Raw genomic sequence first — 16,291 nt, 5'->3', positions numbered from 1 at the left:
CTCACTGACCCGATCGGTGGCATGCTTCATCATCGAGCCCCTCCTCCTAAGGAGTAGATGCAATCTACTACCCTTCAATATAAAGGGGAGCTTTGGGGAATGGAATATAAATAGTGAGCTAGGCTACTAGTCTGGTCTGAAAGGGTGTGCAGAGGGGAATGAACTGGAAAGGAAGAAAACTACCTACTAAGTGGAAAAATGCAGTTTAATAAATCCCCTAGGGATAGACTAAAAAATAACTGGGGGATAATTCTCACAAAATGAGGTTGATATGTTTCTATAAAGTTATAGAAGATCTGACATTGTATATAACTTTATAGATGCGGGTAGCATTCTTCTCTGTTTTCTTGCATTGCAGTCTTTTTTCAAAAGCGGAGAGGGCTGCTTGAGTCCTGATGAATGCCACTGACACCACCTTCGAGGGTCGATCCAGGCAGAAACATGTCGACCCCATTTTGTGAGCAGAATTATCCCCCACTTATTTTTTTACACTATCCTTAGGGGATTCATTAAACTGCAGCCACTTCAGTTTTTCTAACTACAGGCCTGCAATAGAGAATATTAGACTCAACATCAGACAGTTTACAGCCAATAGAGTCGGAGATACGGAGCCCCCTCAAACTCTAATTTTCCAGTTATTTTCCTACTGCGAAGAATCCTCAGGAGCGCTCATTATCTTTGACACAATACGTAAAGCTGTTGGTTTAAGAGCAACGTCTGCTTGTCTACAGGCAGACTATTGGGATAACAGCAGTCACTCTGCTTGCTTAACAAGAAATAAGAGGGCATTTGCTCTGGACCAAGACTCCTGGGAGTCATAACGCAAAAAAAGGCACTGGAGTCCAAAGGCTGAGTCGATCTATCCTAATTCAATTAGGGCACCCTTGTCTGTTGTTCCCTGTGTACAGCTTGCCAACTCCAAGGTCTGCCTAGGGTACTCAGAAAGTCAGCTCTTTGTGGTTGTCAGGTGTCTGTTTGAAACAGGTCCAAGTGCTAGACTCATTGATGATCAGTCAGCTTCTTCTATCATGATGCCAGGTGTATGCTGTGTTTGTGCACCGGCTCCAATGCCTCAAGCCAGATCAGATTTAGTCTATATTTTCCCACTACTCCTGTCCAACGTTAAACCACTGGATTTTAAAGCCAGCATCTGAGGTGTGTTCTATTGTATTGTAATGTATAGTGCATTCCTACACTTTGTAAGGCCCGAAAAGAATTAGAACAATTGGAAACATTCAGAAGCTAGGGAAATGCTCTCAAAAACCATAGTCTGAAAATATTTCGCTTAAGCAAATTACCTCATTGTTGCTTGTCAGAAAAAGGTTCTACCTGGGCAGGCTCGAATACATAGCTTCTCGCAGGATGTGAAACTTCACAAACTAGTTCTCAAATATCCAATTCTCCCACTCCTTTATTTTAGTCCAAGGCTAATCTCAGAATACATGTAATATTTAGATTGGCCATATCCTGTGTCCAAATGCAGGTTGTGCCATTGTATCTTTGTCTCTTTGTTTATGAATATATTCTACATATCTAAAGATGGATAGAGGGCTACAGGTGAAACAATGAGGCTAAAGAGAAAAGCAAGTTGCAGATGAAATAACAAAGCTAGAGAATTGAAAATTAGGGCACCACACAGAAAGAAGTAAAAAGTCTCTCACCATTTTGTACAAACTGATCGATCAGGTTGTCTTCTTGAATTGCATACGATGCAAAGTTATTTCCCACATCTATGAAGGTGGGCAGTGAGCCAGTGGTCATTCCTTTGATTCTCTGCATGGTGGTTGTCGGCGGATCTGCCCTGAATTGGTATAACTGGGCATGACGAGGTTGAGAAGTAGTGAGTTGGTGAATGATGTTCAGCTTATTCTCAAATGGCTTAGGATTGTCGTTCAATGGGTCAAACTTCGCAAACTCAAACTTTAAGGCATCGATGATGACGATTACAGCCTTCTGGAAGCGGCGCTGCATCCAGCAGTTGCTCGGAGAGTTCTGTGGGTCCTGCTGGGTGGCAGCAACAAAAGCATCTGAGCACTTGCTTTGGTTGCTCAGCTCAATTCTCATTAACAGAAAGCCACTCATGAACAGCCAGATGCCAGAATAAAACCAGAAGCATGCCCAGGCCAAGAATATCAATATAGGTGCGCGCCTCATTCTGAAAAACATGATAACAAAGCAGTTAGGTTTTCACATGATACAGTGACTTTTTAATATTCATCATTACTGCTCCCCTTTAAGGGATTGAAATAAAAATGCTCTACTGGAAATTGAATAATAGGAAAACTGCCATTCTGTGGTGTCACAACGTCCTATCAATAATCCGTCAGCACCTTTCTGCTGATAAATCTCCCAGTGTGACAACTTCATGCCCCGGCAATTTCTGAAACAGTATTACTGGGTCCCGCCTTCAACATTTAGGTGGGGGAGGAGAGTTCTAGTATGAAAAGTGTTTGTCAAAGGCTTGGGCGTGTGTTACTGCACCTTGATCAAGCTGACATTGGGCCGCAGGGACTTTTTTCTCCTAAGGTCCCCTGGTCCTGTGAACAGGTGGCATTTGTGAAAGAGAAAAGGGACATGGATGACATATCACAAAATCCAGAAAGAAAAGACTTAGTACCTCTGCACACGAAAAAAGAAGGGTAGTAACCAAAAGAAATGGGGAAACTGTGTAAGGATGTGATGTCTCAGTAGAATGTGGACTTATGCACTTGCTTGACATTTTCATTCTTAATTCTTGTATTTTAGGTAGGTAATTCTGTAGGACATGTCTCTTAGCTGCCCCGGTATTTCTTCAGGCAGGTTATTTACACCTACCCTAAACCCCTTGCACCCACCCCAGCACTTTGCTTATGTTCTCTGAAAACCTCAGTCTCTTGTCCTAGTAAGTAAAATATTCAGAGACCGATTCGGACTATGGATGTTGGCATGCCACTGAATACTTCAGCTCCACAAACTACACATGCTTGCCAGCTTCACCCCATCTTACTGTCACTGTCTTTTTTTATTCTGCACAGTTTATGCCCTCCACCTTTTCCTTTCACACAACTGCAGGTCCTTTTTTATTATTAAAAGTTTTTTAACAAATATGGCCTTTGTAGAACTGCCTCCCCTTTCTCTTATACTGCAAGGTCTAGCTCACCAAGTATTCCTCATTGTTTATTTGAAGGGGGGGAAAAAAACACTCACGACACCTTACTGCCTATGGTTTGATCTGAAATATTCATCTGCTCGTCTCTCACTTGGTTACGTACATGCCATGTTTCTATAACCTCTTCTGAAAATAACTATTTAATCCTTTGACCAGTGGCGTTTGGGGAAGGTTTGATGTTTTGAAGAGGAAGTGAAGGATGTAGGAGAGAAGGGACAGATTGAGCTCGTTTTCACAAGACAAGCCCAACAGTAATACAGAGTAGCTCTTCATCGCCCCAATAAAATAACATGGCTGTGAACTTTAGACAGATATCAAAAAGCATCTTCCTAGTCAGGCTCCCTGGAAAGATTGTGAAGAGGTATCACAAGCCATGGACATACACAGTAGTTGCTTAAAGGCGCTGCCTGGCATCTGACAAGGATATACAATGATATCCTTCAATGGCTGGTTGTGGAAAAAAGTTAAGTCTAACAAAGCTAATCTGGCTGAAAACAGACACAGGAAAATGTCTCAAGCTATCTATCAAACTCATGTACAGAGTAAGCGATATTAATTTTATGTTCAAATAGGGAAAAACATATCAACAAGATAGTGAGAAGTAACATTTTGATATGGGTTGTTCCGGAACGGATGTATATTACACCCTAGGATCATCTGTTTATCAATCCTGAGCAATATAAGAGTGAAACTTTAGCACTGTGTTTCACTCTATATGGGACTACTGAAGACATTGGTCGATACAGATCGCATTAGGTACAAAATCTGGAACCAACAATTTCAAACACATCACCTTCAATGGCTTCCAGTAGAGAGGTAGCTATTGAACACACTACTCCCACGCAGGCAGTCGCTGACAAGGCCTTTATGTCTGAAAATAGAGATAAACATTTGTATCCAAAGAATAGCTCTGTATATGACAAAATACAAACCTAAACCACTCTGCCAAAATACTTTGGTTTGATATCTGCTATACAAGAAATATATTTATAAAAAAGATTAACATCCCACTATTTCACAAAGTTCACAGCAGGGCGAGCTTTGAAGTGGACTAAAACATTTGCCACATCTTCCATTGATTAATCTTAGTACAATGCCACACTGGGTTTAGGAAAAAATAAAGACGGAGGTACTGCCAAACAATTACATGTTAGTTGCATTGCAACTGTTCTGATAGCACCGGGCACCACTGGGTTGTTGCACTGTAGAAAAGGTTTTTACACAACAGCAAAGGCATGTGAACCATTTCCACATTGCAGGAGGCAATGACAAGTGGCCTCCCTTTTACTGGCCATTTCTTGATTAAGAGACCTAAAACTGCATTACAAAGGAGGTAAAAATTTGGTTGGGTGCAGTCAAATGTGCCTTAGTCCCTACAATGAGTTACAAGGCAGTTGGAGAGCAAACAATTAAACATGCCGGGAGCAAAGCTGTGATGGCCGAACTCACTCCGATTAGAACTTTAATACGAGTATCCTGCATAAATTATTATTGCATCATACAAGCATTGTAGCCTTCATAATCCTTCTCACAGTAAATGAACCTTCAAATCTACACCTTTAGGAAAGCCTTTAAGACCTGGCTTTTCCCAAAACAATGCTGATCTGATTAGAATTCCCAATTTCCGTTCCTTTGTGTCAGCCCATTCATCATGATAGTAGCGACTCCCAGTGCCAGGATACCAGTCTGGTCACAGTGCGGTTTATAAATACACCTTACATACATACATACTTACATATGCCAAACAATTCTGCACCAAAATATGTGGGCTTACCCCGGCTTATTGTACACATATTCGTTTCCTTTTCAATAGTTCATTCCCGAATGACTGAACTACACCGAATGATGTCATATCACTTCTGTAAACCTATCAGTATGTCTTCAGCAACTACTTCCAAAGGCACCAAAGGTCATGTTGAACATCAATTAATATTCACATCCCTGGGCACTGCACGTTCAGTCAGCTAAACAAGAAAGCATGTATACAGTCACCAAAACCATTAAAGCTAATTTAATGCTCAATTTATTTTCTTTGATTTCGAACATGTGGCCTTCACATTTACCCTTGAACTCAAGAAAGAGCTATTTGAATATTATTGTCCTGCAGTCTGGCGACACACAGGTACATGGCAAGTGAGAACACCTACAGCTGGTGGGTAGAAAGAAAGATCTGGTAGGGGGGAGAACACCAAGCGATTTAATTGAAGGTGTCAGGAGGGACAGAATACCTGGGAAGGGGGAACACCTGGGGGTGCAGAATACTATATCTTACAGAGAATACAGAATACAGAGCTACTGAATAAATATCTAGCAGTGGGGGAGAACATATGTCGAGGAGCACCTGGCAAAAAGCGAAAACATGACAGAACGAGATAGCTTAGATTTAGGGCACCTAGCAGCTCAGAGAGACAACGAATGGAAAAAAAAGACAAATCAGGCAGGGAGTGATTCACTGGCAGAGATTGAGTGTTCCTAACAGAAAGGGAGAGAGCTAATCAGAAACCCCTAGCAGGGGAGAGAGCACCTCAATGTGAAGAGAGAGATAGAATTGACAAGGGAGAGATCACTTGGCATGGAAAGACAAAATCAAGCCTGAGGCATCTGCCATGAAGAGAAGACTAGAGACAGGCATACCTAGGTACTTGGTATGAAGAGATAACACCTGGCAAGCACTGGGGAACCAGAGTGAGACAGAGATAAACTTGTGGAGATTGGAAACAATATCGATATCGAAAATATCCCTGATTAGTGGCCCGCTTTTGGGCCATTGCTTTAGATGCAACCAATTCCTGTCATCCCCCCCCCTATGCCACTCATTCTCACACTCACCCCACAAACTCTCAAGGCTTAAGCAATAATTCTTCCGGTAAGAATATGTATGAGAAGGGAGGTAAACAATATGGCCTACAGGGTCTGTATCTTAACTCACAGTCCATCCCCAAACATGTGGTTGAAGTCTGGGATTTGTTAGGCACTTTTAAACCAAACATCTGTTTCTTCACTGAAACATGGCTGCAAAAGCTTTCCACCCCAATCATGGCTATTGCTTTTCCAGGAGAGTACAGAGTCTCTAACCTTGACAGAGTGGGGAAGAGGGAGGTGGTTTAGCCATTGCAACCCGCCAACCTTTATGCATTAAGTTTTTGGACACCATCTCCTCCCCTAGCCTAGAGATGATGGCATTCAAATTGGAGATCGCACATGGCCCGAACTGGATGGGAGCTGTGGTCTATCGTCCCAGGGAGAAAATAAAAAAGTTTTAGTTGCATCGCAATAGGAATCTCTTGCTCCCCTCGCATGCAGATAATTTTCTACTAGTAGGAGATTTTAATCATCATTTAGACACCCCTTCAGACCCTGATCCTGCCTGTCTGATAGCAGCTATGGAATCTCTTGGTCTCTCTCCTAAAGTACTTAGCCCCACTCACATAGCAGGACCCACGTTGCATACCATCTTTTATAATATACAGGACATAGTAGTGGAACCTCCCATAGCCTTGACTTGGACAGACCATTTTGCACTAAAATTCTCGTTAAAAATCCCTAATGCTATTAACAAACATCAGTACATCCTGGGATCTCAGAGACCATGGAGGAAGGTGACCTTTGCCTCATTTACCTCTGCTTTTAAAACCCCAGTCTTTCAGGACTGTGTGGACAGAGATGCGGCACTGGGAACGCTGGAGGACCCTTTCCTAAAAATTCTAGATACTATTGCCCCATATAAAGTAGGCAAGACCTGGGAAACGTTAGCCACTGGACCATGGTATACAGATAGTCTAAAGAAGGAAAAAGCGGCCTGTAGGAAATGGTAAAGGAAATTGAGGAAATCAAACAGGAGGAAGATATACTGGCCTATAAAACGGCTCTTCGAGGATACTTAACCTCTTCAGTGCTGCGCGAATTTCGCTGCAGTGCTGAAGGGTCATAAATTATATTGGCTCATGACGGAAATGTTCCGTCATCAGCACCGGAGCACCGACGCTGATGACGGAACCGTTCCGTCATGAGCATGGAAGGGGTTAAAAAGTGCAACACCACAAGATCCCACCTAGGGGTTAGAATCAGTGAAGTTAAAAATTCCTCCGAAGTGCTGTTCAAGATTCTTAAAGATTTCACCAACCCGAGGGTTAATAATCCTACTATCCCTTTGACTCAAAAGTTCTGTGATGATGTTGCAAATCACTTCAAATTAAAGATCGATAACCTCTATAGCTCTTTTAGCATAGAGGAGGAACTTAGCGCAGCATCACGTAACCATGAAGCTCCAGATCTTATCTCTCCCCCATCTGAAGTTTTTAATGCTATCACTCTGGAGCACATCCAGCCCTTACTAGTACAAATAAATTCAGGCTCCCCTCTTGATCAGGCCCCCCTTTCATCATCTCATATCTTGCCCCCACCCTAGCGGCTTCTATCACTGAAGTCTGTAACTTATCACTGACCACAGCCACTTTCCCTCAGAAATGGAAGACTTGAATGAGACCCATACTAAAAAAAAACCTGCCTGATCCCCAGGACTTGCAGAACTATAGACCCATATCACTTCTTCCTTTTTTTTCCTAAAATTATGGAAGCATCGGTTAATAACCAGTTAACTAAATTTCTTGAATTCAATAACTTACTTGACCCTTCCCAGTCAGGCTTCTGTGCATCATATAGTACTGAATACGCCCTATACGATTAAGCTGGCCTTAGATAAGGAGACACCAACCATGTTGATCCTCCTCGACCTGCAGTCGCAGAGTTTGACACCATCTCTCATTGAATCCTAGTGCAAAGGTTACGAGAGATAGGTGTCAGCGGAATGGCGCTAAAATGTTTTGAAAGCTTCCTCGCGGACAAAACACAGCTAGTCCAACTAGATTAGTTTACATCTGAAACCACGTCTGTAGACAAAGGGGTCCCCCAGGGATCCATTTTAAGCCCCACTTTATTAAACATAAATGTGTCCTCAATGGCCACCATTATTAGATCTTGTGGCTTTGATACCATCTCGTATGCGGACGACACTCACTTGATAAGTGCCATTGCACAGATCCCGCTTCGACCAGAGAAAAATGTAAAGACTGCATGTTAGAAACGGCGGTGTGGATGACTGAATTTTTTTTCAGCTTAACACAAACAAAACCTAGATTTTGCTTTTCAGAAAGGCGGGGGAGTTCTGGTCTACTGATTGGTGGCCTTCTGAGCTGGGTAATCCCCCTACTCCAAAAATATGGGCGAAAAACATTGGTGTCGTGTTGGATGACAAACTCTCCATGGAGAACATGTGAAAAGCATCTCGGGCACATTCTTCGGCCTGATGCGAATGCTCAGGAAGGTATTCCCAATGGATCCCTATCTCAGGGGATAAGGGAAGATCTACTCTCAAGGCTACAGGTAGTGCAGAACACAGCCGCTCGCCTAGCCCTTAATCTGCCCTCTCGAATACCTTCCAAAGCCCTCCTGCGACTGCTCCACTGGCGGCCCATTAGGAAACCAGCAGTGTTTAAGCTCCTGTGTCTTGTCTTTAAAACACTACAGGGGAATGGTCAAGGCTACCAGAAAAAGGAACCAAACCTGTATATTCCTTCCAGTTAATTGAGATCTAGCGGCCAGCGGTTGCTGTGTCATATGATGATAAATAAAACCAGAATGAGCGGCCGCTCGTTCTCGTATCTGGCTCCCTGCCATTGGAACAAACTGCCAGACCATATTTGCGCCTGCACTAACCTCATGCAATTAAAACAAGCATTTGCAATGCAAAAGGTCTCGCATTAGGAAAGTTTGAGCTATTGGTCTTGTAAATGACAATTTTTTTATTTATGTGTTGGTTTTGAAAATAGCTAAATTAATAGCTTTGTCGTTTACAATGCCAATAGTTATAACTTTCGCAAAAGTGACACCTATAGCATTTGTAATGCAACATGTTTTGTATTTACGTGACTTAGATGTATTGATATTACAAATAACAATGGCTTTTAATTTTTTTTAATAATTAATACTTAAATAAAAGTGATTGTAATTTATAATGGCAATAGCTTAAACTTTTGTAAAGATTATGTTCAGTGTATTTTATTGTGACGAAAATGCAAGAACAGAAGTGAAATATTAACATCTTTTTGTGGCATTTGTAATAAAGCTTGAAACATTGAGAGAACATATTTGAACCAGTTGTTGTTGAATGGTTGCACAGATTGATGCTGTGATGGCGCAGAGTGATGATGTGGTGGCGACGAGTGATGCTGTGGCGTTCAGTGATGCTGTGGTAGCGCATAGTGATGTTGTGGTGCCCCTGAGTGATGCTGTGGAGGCCCCGACTGATGCTGTGGAGGCCCCGACTGATGCTGTGGAGGCCCCGACTGATGCTGTGGAGGCCCCGACTGATGCTGTGGAGGCCCCGACTGATGCTGTGGAGGCCCCGACTGATGCTGTGGAGGCCCCGACTGATGCTGTGGAGGCCCAGACTGATTCTGTGGAGGCCCTGAGTAATGCTGTTGTAGCGCATAGTGATGCTGTGGTGTTCTAGAGTGATGCTGTGGTGGTGCTGTGGTGGTGCTGAGTGGTGCTGTGGTGGTGCTGAGTGGTGATGTGGTGGTGCTGAGTGGTGCTGTGGTGGTGCTGAGTGGTAATGTGGTGGTGCTGAGTGGTAATGTGGTGGTGCTGAGTGGTAATGTGGTGGTGCTGAGTGATAATGTGGTGGTGCTGAGTGGTGCTGTGGTTGTGCTGAGTGGTGCTGTGGGGCTGCTGAGTGGTGCTGTGGTGCTGCTGAGTGGTGCTGTGGTTGTGCTGAGTGGTGCTGTGGGGCTGCTGAGTGGTGCTGTGGTGCTGCTGAGTGGTGCTGAGTGATGATGTGGTGACGCAGAGTGATGATGTGGTGACGCAGAGTGATGATGTGGTGACGCAGAGTGATGATGGGGTGGCGCAGAGTGATGATGGGGTGGCGCAGAGTGATGATGGGGTGGCGCAGAGTGATGATGGGGTGGCGCAGAGTGATGATGGGGTGGCGCAGAGTGATGCTGGGGTGGCGCAGAGTGATGCTGGGGTGGCGCAGAGTGATGCTGGGGTGGCGCAGAGTGATGCTGGGGTGGCGCAGAGTGATGCTGGGGTGGCGCAGAGTGATGCTGGGGTGGCGCAGAGTGATGCTGGGGTGGCGCAGAGTGATGCTGGGGTGGCGCAGAGTGATGCTGGGGTGGCGCAGAGTGATGCTGGGGTGGCGCAGAGTGATGCTGGGGTGGCGCAGAGTGATGCTGGGGTGGCGCAGAGTGATGCTGGGGTGGCGCAGAGTGATGCTGGGGTGGCGCAGAGTGATGCTGGGGTGGCGCAGAGTGATGCTGGGGTGGCGCAGAGTGATGCTGGGGTGGCGCAGGGTGATGCTGGGGTGGCGCAGGGTGATGCTCGGGTGGCGCAGGGTGATGCTGGGGTGGCGCAGGGTGATGCTGGGGTGGCGCAGGGTGATGCTGGGGTGGCGCAGGGTGATGCTGGGGTGGCGCAGGGTGATGCTGGGGTGGCGCAGGGTGATGCTGGGGTGGCGCAGGGTGATGCTGGGGTGGCGCAGGGTGATGCTGGGGTGGCGCAGGGTGATGCTGGGGTGGCGCAGGGTGATGCTGGGGTGGCGCAGGGTGATGCTGGGGTGGCGCAGGGTGATGCTGGGGTGGCGCAGGGTGATGCTGGGGTGGCGCAGGGTGATGCTGGGGTGGCGCAGGGTGATGCAGGGGTGGCGCAGGGTGATGCAGGGGTGGCGCAGAGTGATGCAGGGGTGGCGCAGAGTGATGCAGGGGTGGCGCAGAGTGATGATGTGGTGGTGACGAGTGATGATGTGGTGGTGACGAGTGATGCTGTGGCGACGAGTGATGCTGTGGCGTTCAGTGATGCTGTGGTAGCGCATAGTGATGTTGTGGTGCCCCTGAGTGATGCTGTGGAGGCCCCGACTGATGCTGTGGAGGCCCCGACTGATGCTGTGGAGGCCCCGACTGATGCTGTGGAGGCCCCGACTGATGCTGTGGAGGCCCCGACTGATGCTGTGGAGGCCCCGACTGATGCTGTGGAGGCCCCGACTGATGCTGTGGAGGCCCCGACTGATGCTGTGGAGGCCCCGACTGATGCTGTGGAGGCCCCGACTGATGCTGTGGAGGCCCCGACTGATGCTGTGGAGGCCCCGACTGATGCTGTGGAGGCCCCGACTGATGCTGTGGAGGCCCCGACTGATGCTGTGGAGGCCTTGACTGATGCTGTGGAGGCTCTGAGTAATGCTGTGGTAGCGCATAGTGATGCTGTGGTGTTCTAGAGTGATGCTGTGGTGGTGCTGTGGTGGTGCTGTGGTGGTGCTGAGTGGTGCTGTGGTGGTGCTGAGTGGTGCTGTGGTGGTGCTGAGTGGTAATGTGGTGGTGCTGAGTGGTAATGTGGTGGTGCTGAGTGGTAATGTGGTGGTGCTGAGTGGTAATGTGGTGGTGCTGAGTGATAATGTGGTGGTGCTGAGTGATAATGTGGTGGTGCTGAGTGATAATGTGGTGGTGCTGAGTGATAATGTGGTGGTGCTGAGTGATAATGTGGTGGTGCTGAGTGATAATGTGGTGGTGCTGAGTGATAATGTGGTGGTGCTGAGTGATAATGTGGTGGTGCTGAGTGGTGCTGTGGTTGTGCTGAGTGGTGCTGTGGTGCTGCTGAGTGGTGCTGCTGAGTGGTGCTGTGGTACTGCTGAGTGGTGCTGAGTGATAATGTGGTGGTGGTGCTGAGTGATGCTGGGGTAGCGTCGAGTGATGATGCTGAGTGGTGCTGTGGTGGTGCTGAGTGGTGCTGCGGGGGTGCTGAGTGATAATGTGGTGGTGACGAGTGATGTTGTGGTGCCCCTGAGTGATGCTGTGGAGGCCCCGACTGATGCTGTGGAGGCCCCGACTGATGCTGTGGAGGCCCCGACTGATGCTGTGGAGGCCCCGACTGATGCTGTGGAGGCCCCGACTGATGCTGTGGAGGCCCCGACTGATGCTGTGGAGGCCCCGACTGATGCTGTGGAGGCCCCGACTGATGCTGTGGAGGCCCCGACTGATGCTGTGGAGGCCCCGACTGATGCTGTGGAGGCCCTGACTGATGCCCTGACTGATGCTGTGGAGGCCCTGACTGATGCTGTGGAGGCCCTGACTGATGCTGTGGAGGCCCTGACTGATGCTGTGGAGGCCCTGACTGATGCTGTGGAGGCCCTGACTGATGCTGTGGAGGCCCTGAGTAATGCTGTGGTAGCGCATAGTGATGCTGTGGTGTTCTAGAGTGATGCTGTGGTGGTGCTGAGTGGTGCTGTGGTGGTGCTGAGTGGTGCTGTGGTGGTGCTGAGTGGTGCTGTGGTGGTGCTGAGTGGTGCTGTGGTGGTGCTGTGGTGGTGCTGTGGTGGTGCTGAGTGATAATGTGGTGGTGCTGAGTGATAATGTGGTGGTGCTGAGTGATAATGTGGTGGTGCTGAGTGGTGCTGTGGTGGTGCAGAGTGATGATGTGGTGGCGCAGAGTGATGATGTGGTGGCGCAGAGTGATGATGTGGTGGCGCAGAGTGATGATGTGGTGGCGCAGAGTGATGATGTGGTGGCGCAGAGTGATGATGTGGTGGCGCAGAGTGATGATGTGGTGGCGCAGAGTGATGATGTGGTGGCGCAGAGTGATGATGTGGTGGCGCAGAGTGATGATGTGGTGGCGCAGAGTGATGATGTGGTGGCGCAGAGTGATGATGTGGTGGCGCAGAGTGATGATGTGGTGGCGCAGAGTGATGCTGGGGTGGCGCAGAGTGATGCTGGGGTGGCGCAGAGTGATGCAGGGGTGGCGCAGAGTGATGCAGGGGTGGCGCAGAGTGATGCAGGGGTGGCGCAGAGTGATGCTGGGGTGGCGCAGAGTGATGCTGGGGTGGCGCAGAGTGATGCTGGGGTGGCGCAGAGTGATGCTGGGGTGGCGCAGAGTGATGCTGGGGTGGCGCAGAGTGATGCTGGGGTGGCGCAGAGTGATGCTGGGGTGGCGCAGAGTGATGCTGGGGTGGCGCAGAGTGATGCTGGGGTGGCGCAGAGTGATGCTGGGGTGGCGCAGAGTGATGCTGGGGTGGCGCAGAGTGATGCTGGGGTGGCGCAGAGTGATGCTGGGGTGGCGCAGAGTGATGCTGGGGTGGCGCAGAGTGATGCTGCGCTGGGTGGCGCAGAGTGATGCTGGGGTGGCGCAGAGTGATGCTGGGGTGGCGCAGAGTGATGCTGGGGTGGCGCAGAGTGATGCTGGGGTGGCGCAGAGTGATGCTGGGGTGGCGCAGAGTGATGCTGGGGTGGCGCAGAGTGATGCTGGGGTGGCGCAGAGTGATGCTGGGGTGGCGCAGAGTGATGCTGGGGTGGCGCAGAGTGATGCTGGGGTGGCGCAGAGTGATGCTGGGGTGGCGCAGAGTGATGCTGGGGTGGCGCAGAGTGGTGCTGGGGTGGCGCAGAGTGGTGCTGGGGTGGCGCAGAGTGGTGCTGTGGAGGCCCCGACTGATGCTGTGGAGGCCCCGACTGATGCTGTGGAGGCCCCGACTGATGCTGTGGAGGCCCCGACTGATGCTGTGGAGGCCCCGACTGATGCTGTGGAGGCCCCGACTGATGCTGTGGAGGCCCTGACTGATGCCCTGACTGATGCTGTGGAGGCCCTGACTGATGCTGTGGAGGCCCTGACTGATGCTGTGGAGGCCCTGACTGATGCTGTGGAGGCCCTGACTGATGCTGTGGAGGCCCTGACTGATGCTGTGGAGGCCCTGACTGATGCTGTGGAGGCCCTGAGTAATGCTGTGGAGGCCCTGAGTAATGCTGTGGTAGCGCATAGTGATGCTGTGGTGTTCTAGAGTGATGCTGTGGTGGTGCTGAGTGGTGCTGTGGTGGTGCTGAGTGGTGCTGTGGTGGTGCTGAGTGGTGCTGTGGTGGTGCTGAGTGGTGCTGTGGTGGTGCTGAGTGGTGCTGTGGTGGTGCTGAGTGGTGCTGTGGTGGTGCTGAGTGGTGCTGTGGTGGTGCTGTGGTGGTGCTGAGTGGTGCTGTGGTGGTGCTGAGTGATAATGTGGTGGTGCTGAGTGATAATGTGGTGGTGCTGAGTGATAATGTGGTGGTGCTGAGTGGTGCTGTGGTGGTGCAGAGTGATGATGTGGTGACGCAGAGTGATGATGTGGTGGCGCAGAGTGATGATGTGGTGGCGCAGAGTGATGATGTGGTGGCGCAGAGTGATGATGTGGTGGCGCAGAGTGATGATGTGGTGGCGCAGAGTGATGATGTGGTGGCGCAGAGTGATGATGTGGTGGCGCAGAGTGATGATGTGGTGGCGCAGAGTGATGATGTGGTGGCGCAGAGTGATGATGTGGTGGCGCAGAGTGATGATGTGGTGGCGCAGAGTGATGATGTGGTGGCGCAGAGTGATGCTGGGGTGGCGCAGAGTGATGCTGGGGTGGCGCAGAGTGATGCTGGGGTGGCGCAGAGTGATGCTGGGGTGGCGCAGAGTGATGCTGGGGTGGCGCAGAGTGATGCAGGGGTGGCGCAGAGTGATGCAGGGGTGGCGCAGAGTGATGCTGGGGTGGCGCAGAGTGATGCTGGGGTGGCGCAGAGTGATGCTGGGGTGGCGCAGAGTGATGCTGGGGTGGCGCAGAGTGATGCTGGGGTGGCGCAGAGTGATGCTGGGGTGGCGCAGAGTGATGCTGGGGTGGCGCAGAGTGATGCTGGGGTGGCGCAGAGTGATGCTGGGGTGGCGCAGAGTGATGCTGGGGTGGCGCAGAGTGATGCTGGGGTGGCGCAGAGTGATGCTGGGGTGGCGCAGAGTGATGCTGGGGTGGCGCAGAGTGATGCTGGGGTGGCGCAGAGTGATGCTGGGGTGGCGCAGAGTGATGCTGGGGTGGCGCAGAGTGATGCTGGGGTGGCGCAGAGTGATGCTGGGGTGGCGCAGAGTGATGCTGGGGTGGCGCAGAGTGATGCTGGGGTGGCGCAGAGTGGTGCTGGGGTGGCGCAGAGTGGTGCTGGGGTGGCGCAGAGTGGTGCTGGGGTGGCGCAGAGTGGTGCTGGGGTGGCGCTGAGTGGTGCTGGGGTGGCGCTGAGTGGTGCTGGGGTGGCGCTGAGTGGTGCTGGGGTGGCGCTGAGTGGTGCTGGGGTGGCGCTGAGTGGTGCTGTGGTGGCGCTGAGTGGTGCTGTGGTGGCGCTGAGTGGTGCTGTGGTGGCGCTGAGTGGTGCTGTGGTGGCGCTGAGTGGTGCTGTGGTGGCGCTGAGTGGTGCTGTGGTGGCGCTGAGTGATGCTGTGGTGGCGCTGAGTGATGCTGTGGTGGCGCTGAGTGATGCTGTGGTGGCGCTGAGTGATGCTGTGGTGGCGCTGAGTGATGCTGTGGTGGCGCTGAGTGATGCTGTGGTGGCGCTGAGTGATGCTGTGGTGGCGCTGAGTGATGCTGTGGTGGCGCTGAGTGATGCTGTGGTGGCGCTGAGTGATGCTGTGGTAGTGCCGAGTGATGCTGTGGTGGCGCCGAGTGATGCTGTGGTGGCGCTGAGTGATGCTGTGGTGGCGCTGAGTGATGCTGTGGTGGCGCTGAGTGATGCTGTGGTGGTGCTGAGTGATGCTGTGGTGGTGCCGAGTGATGCTGTGGTAGTGCCGAGTGATGCTGTGGTGGTGCTAAGTGATAATGTGGGAGGAGACACCGTTAGTGATTCATAGCTAAAACCCCGTAATACTATTCGATTCCAAAATACTGACAATGCTTTCCCCACACGCATTGTCTAAACTCATTACTGCTTCAAGGAGGTCTGCGTGACTTAATCAGTGTGAGAAAGTCTATAAAAAGTGGTCCATCTTTACAAGGGTTTGTTAGTGACGGGGATGGTATTCCCATCAAAACATGTGTCCCGTATCAAGGAAAAATAAATTGCACATTTAGGGACTGTATGTGAGGTGCACAGTGAGGGGGTGCAGAAATTACCAGCTCTGGAATCCTCCATTAAGGCCAGTGAATGGACCTGTGCACAGTGATGGTGTTAGTTATTTCGCCCAGAATGAGGAATAACCTACGGACCTGGTTTTACAAGGTTAAAAACATGCCTGTGCGACTTTTCCAGCTGCCACTTACTTTGAGCGGGTGGTAAACGGGGGTGAGGGGTAGGTGCAGGTTGTGAGCAAAGGTCATGTAAGTCATCCTGACCCAGAGAAGAC

The 16,291-nt window shown here is 50.2% G+C and overlaps 1 protein-coding gene across 5 annotated transcripts in view; it reads right to left on the bottom strand.

The window, feature by feature from the left end:
- The window catches only part of PIGO (phosphatidylinositol glycan anchor biosynthesis class O), a 131,463-nt gene that overhangs the window by 106,232 nt on the left and 8,940 nt on the right, over positions 1-16,291 (bottom strand). For 4 of the 5 annotated variants that reach the window (XM_078674671.1, XM_078674676.1, XM_078674674.1 and 1 more), the window contains exons 2-3: positions 3,942-4,019; positions 1,662-2,155 (exon numbers count right to left, since the gene is read on the bottom strand). In XM_078674671.1, coding sequence (XP_078530797.1) covers positions 1,662-2,154 — 493 coding nt within the window. In that variant the 5' untranslated portion in view covers position 2,155; positions 3,942-4,019. The remainder of the gene's footprint in view (positions 1-1,661; positions 2,156-3,941; positions 4,020-16,291) is intronic. The other variant, XM_078674675.1, reaches the window with a different exon arrangement.

Source organism: Lissotriton helveticus, chromosome 2_1, assembly GCF_964261635.1.
Source record: "Lissotriton helveticus chromosome 2_1, aLisHel1.1, whole genome shotgun sequence".
Lineage (NCBI taxonomy): Eukaryota > Metazoa > Chordata > Amphibia > Caudata > Salamandridae > Lissotriton > Lissotriton helveticus.
Note: the sequence above shows the minus strand (reverse complement) of the source record. Positions and strands in the feature narration are given on the sequence as shown.